The sequence below is a fragment of the Poecilia formosa genome, unplaced genomic scaffold (genome assembly GCF_000485575.1).
Source record: "Poecilia formosa unplaced genomic scaffold, Poecilia_formosa-5.1.2 Scaffold1955, whole genome shotgun sequence".
In the NCBI taxonomy this organism is placed as follows: domain Eukaryota; kingdom Metazoa; phylum Chordata; class Actinopteri; order Cyprinodontiformes; family Poeciliidae; genus Poecilia; species Poecilia formosa.
This window is the reverse complement of record NW_006801894.1, coordinates 1-2,115: the sequence shown is the minus strand read 5'-3', so window position 1 is coordinate 2,115 and position 2,115 is coordinate 1. Positions and strand designations below refer to the sequence as shown.

Sequence of the window (2,115 nt, the reverse complement as noted above, 5' to 3'; positions counted from 1 at the left end):
TGAGTTATTATTAACCCTGGCGGCTGATTGGCCGCCGGGCCGGGTCAGCCAGAACCATGTAGGGTGACTGGGTCTCATTCTCAGTTCCGGTTCGGGGCGCAGCGGCAGGTAAACCTGGACTTCATGTTTCTGTCGGAGCCTCTGAATCCCAGAACCCGCTTTAGACGTGGGTTGGAATAAGAACCAGAGGGCAAACGTGAAGGTTGGGATGTTATGAATATTATCTTCCTCATGTCCAGTGGCGTCACTTCCTGTCAAAGGGTCATCGCCTGTTTTCGTGCATTAAAACCAGATTAGTGACAGTAAAGCTAACGGCAGTTTAATCTGAGCTGCTGGAACAAAGCAGCTCTAACTTCTGACTTCTGTTTCCTCCCTCAGCTCACCTGGAACTCACCTGTTGGTGACTGTTGCGCCCTGCCAGGCGCTCCTGATGGCGCTCTCCCAGGTCACGCCCTCCCTGTTCCTGAGCGGGGCCGACGCCCCCCTGAACGGCGCCCTGATGTCACAGAAAGGCATCACGCTGATAGTGAACGCCACGCTGAGCCACGCCCTCCCTTCCCACCCGGGCGTGGAGTGTCTGCGCGTCCCCGTCTGCGACCTGCCCTGCGAACCCCTCGGCCTGCACTTCGACCGCGTGGCCGAGCGTATCCATGGCAACCGCGCCGGAGGCACGCTGGTGCATTGCGCAGCGGGGAGGAGCCGCTCGCCGGCGCTGGTCATGGCGTACCTGATGAGGTTCCGCGGCGCCACGCTGCGCCAGGCTCACCGCCGCGTCCTGGAGAGCCGGCCCTGCATCCGCATCAACGCCGGCTTCTGGGAGCAGCTGCTGCAGTACGAGAGGAGGCTGTACGGCCGCAACACGGTCCGGGTGGAGCCCGAGGGGGCGGGGCCTCTGTGGGCGGGGCCAGAGGGGCCGCGCCGGGCCGCTCCATCTGTACTCAGATCTCCTGTGATGACGCGCTCTCAGGTGATTATGTCACCACATAAATTAATAAGAGAATCTACCGTGTCATCAAAGAGCAACAGAATAATTTACAAACCGCTGTGAGTGTGTGGAGCTACATTACCTGGACAGGTGTGGAGCAACTGGTGTTCACCTGGCCAGCAGCCTGGACCACCAGAACCAGTCTGGGGACAGGAAGTGAGTCTGTTCTGCTTGGTTTTGCTGTCAATAAATAATTTCCATCAGAGCGTCTCCTTGCTGTTCCTCACCACCACCAGCAGGGGGCAGTGAGGCCTCAGGGGAGGCGACCTGTAGAAAGTAGTTCCTGGTTCAGAGGTCAGTTATTAAACTGTTCAAAGAAAAAACAATCCTAAAACCTCATAATTATCAACCTGTTCATTCAGGCAACTAATTATTCAGCAGCTCATTAAATATTTATGATTATAAAAACATGGAGAATAAAAAGTGACAAATCAGTCATGCAGATTAGAAACTGAAGGAAAATTAATAATTTAATAAACAAAAAGAGAGAATATATTTAATTCAAAATACAGAACAATTTTATCAGAACCCAACAGATCTGAATAACGGTGGCCCCTGGGGGCCCGGCAGGCCGTGCTGAGAGAACACACAGGGTTCATCAGAACCTGAAATATGGTGGTGGCAGCATCAGCCTGTGGGGAGGTGGCGGCGGTTCAATTTCCAGCAGGATGACCAGAGATATTATGGGATAGGTTCAAGGGTTAGAGTGGCCTAGTAAAAGTACAGGCCCTAATCCAAGTGAGAATATGAGAGAAGACCTGAGCAGTCATGTAGAAACGGGTTCTACTGGGTCCTGGTTGTGACTGACCTATGAGGTTCTGCGGTTTCTCGGTTGGCGTTCCTCCTGAAGAGCTGTGTGGCGACGGCGCCTCCTACAGGACACACACCGTTAGCACTAGCGCAGTAGAACGATCTCATCCTCTGAAGCTTTCGCCGCCTTCATCGTCACTCACCCCCAGCAGCAGCTCGCCCTGGGCCAGCCGCCCCTCACCGCTCTTTGCTTTTGTTGTGGTGTCCCCTTCTGTCCCCTCTTGTCCCCTCTTGTCCCCTTCTGTCCCCTAGTGTCTCCTTCTGTCCCCTCTTGTCTCCTTCTGTCCCCTTCTGTCCCCTAGTGTCTCCTTCTGTCCCCT

At 54.5% G+C, this 2,115-nt stretch overlaps 1 protein-coding gene across 1 annotated transcript; it reads left to right on the top strand.

Annotated features, from left to right (window-relative positions):
• The first annotated feature begins 6 nt into the window (after positions 1 to 6).
• On the top strand, positions 7 to 1,190 carry LOC103133002 (dual specificity protein phosphatase 14). The gene is made up of 2 exons (XM_016667691.1): positions 7 to 202; positions 379 to 1,190. The coding sequence occupies exon 2, from the start codon at positions 431 to 433 to the stop codon at positions 1,046 to 1,048; it is 618 nt and encodes a 205-aa protein (XP_016523177.1). The 5' UTR covers positions 7 to 202; positions 379 to 430; the 3' UTR covers positions 1,049 to 1,190.
• The last annotated feature ends 925 nt before the right edge of the window (positions 1,191 to 2,115 follow it).

Coding starts and splice junctions, on each gene's coding strand:
- LOC103133002 (XM_016667691.1), top strand. CDS start 431: ATGGCGCTCTCCCAGGTCACGCCCTCCCTGTTCCTGAGCGGGGCCGAC.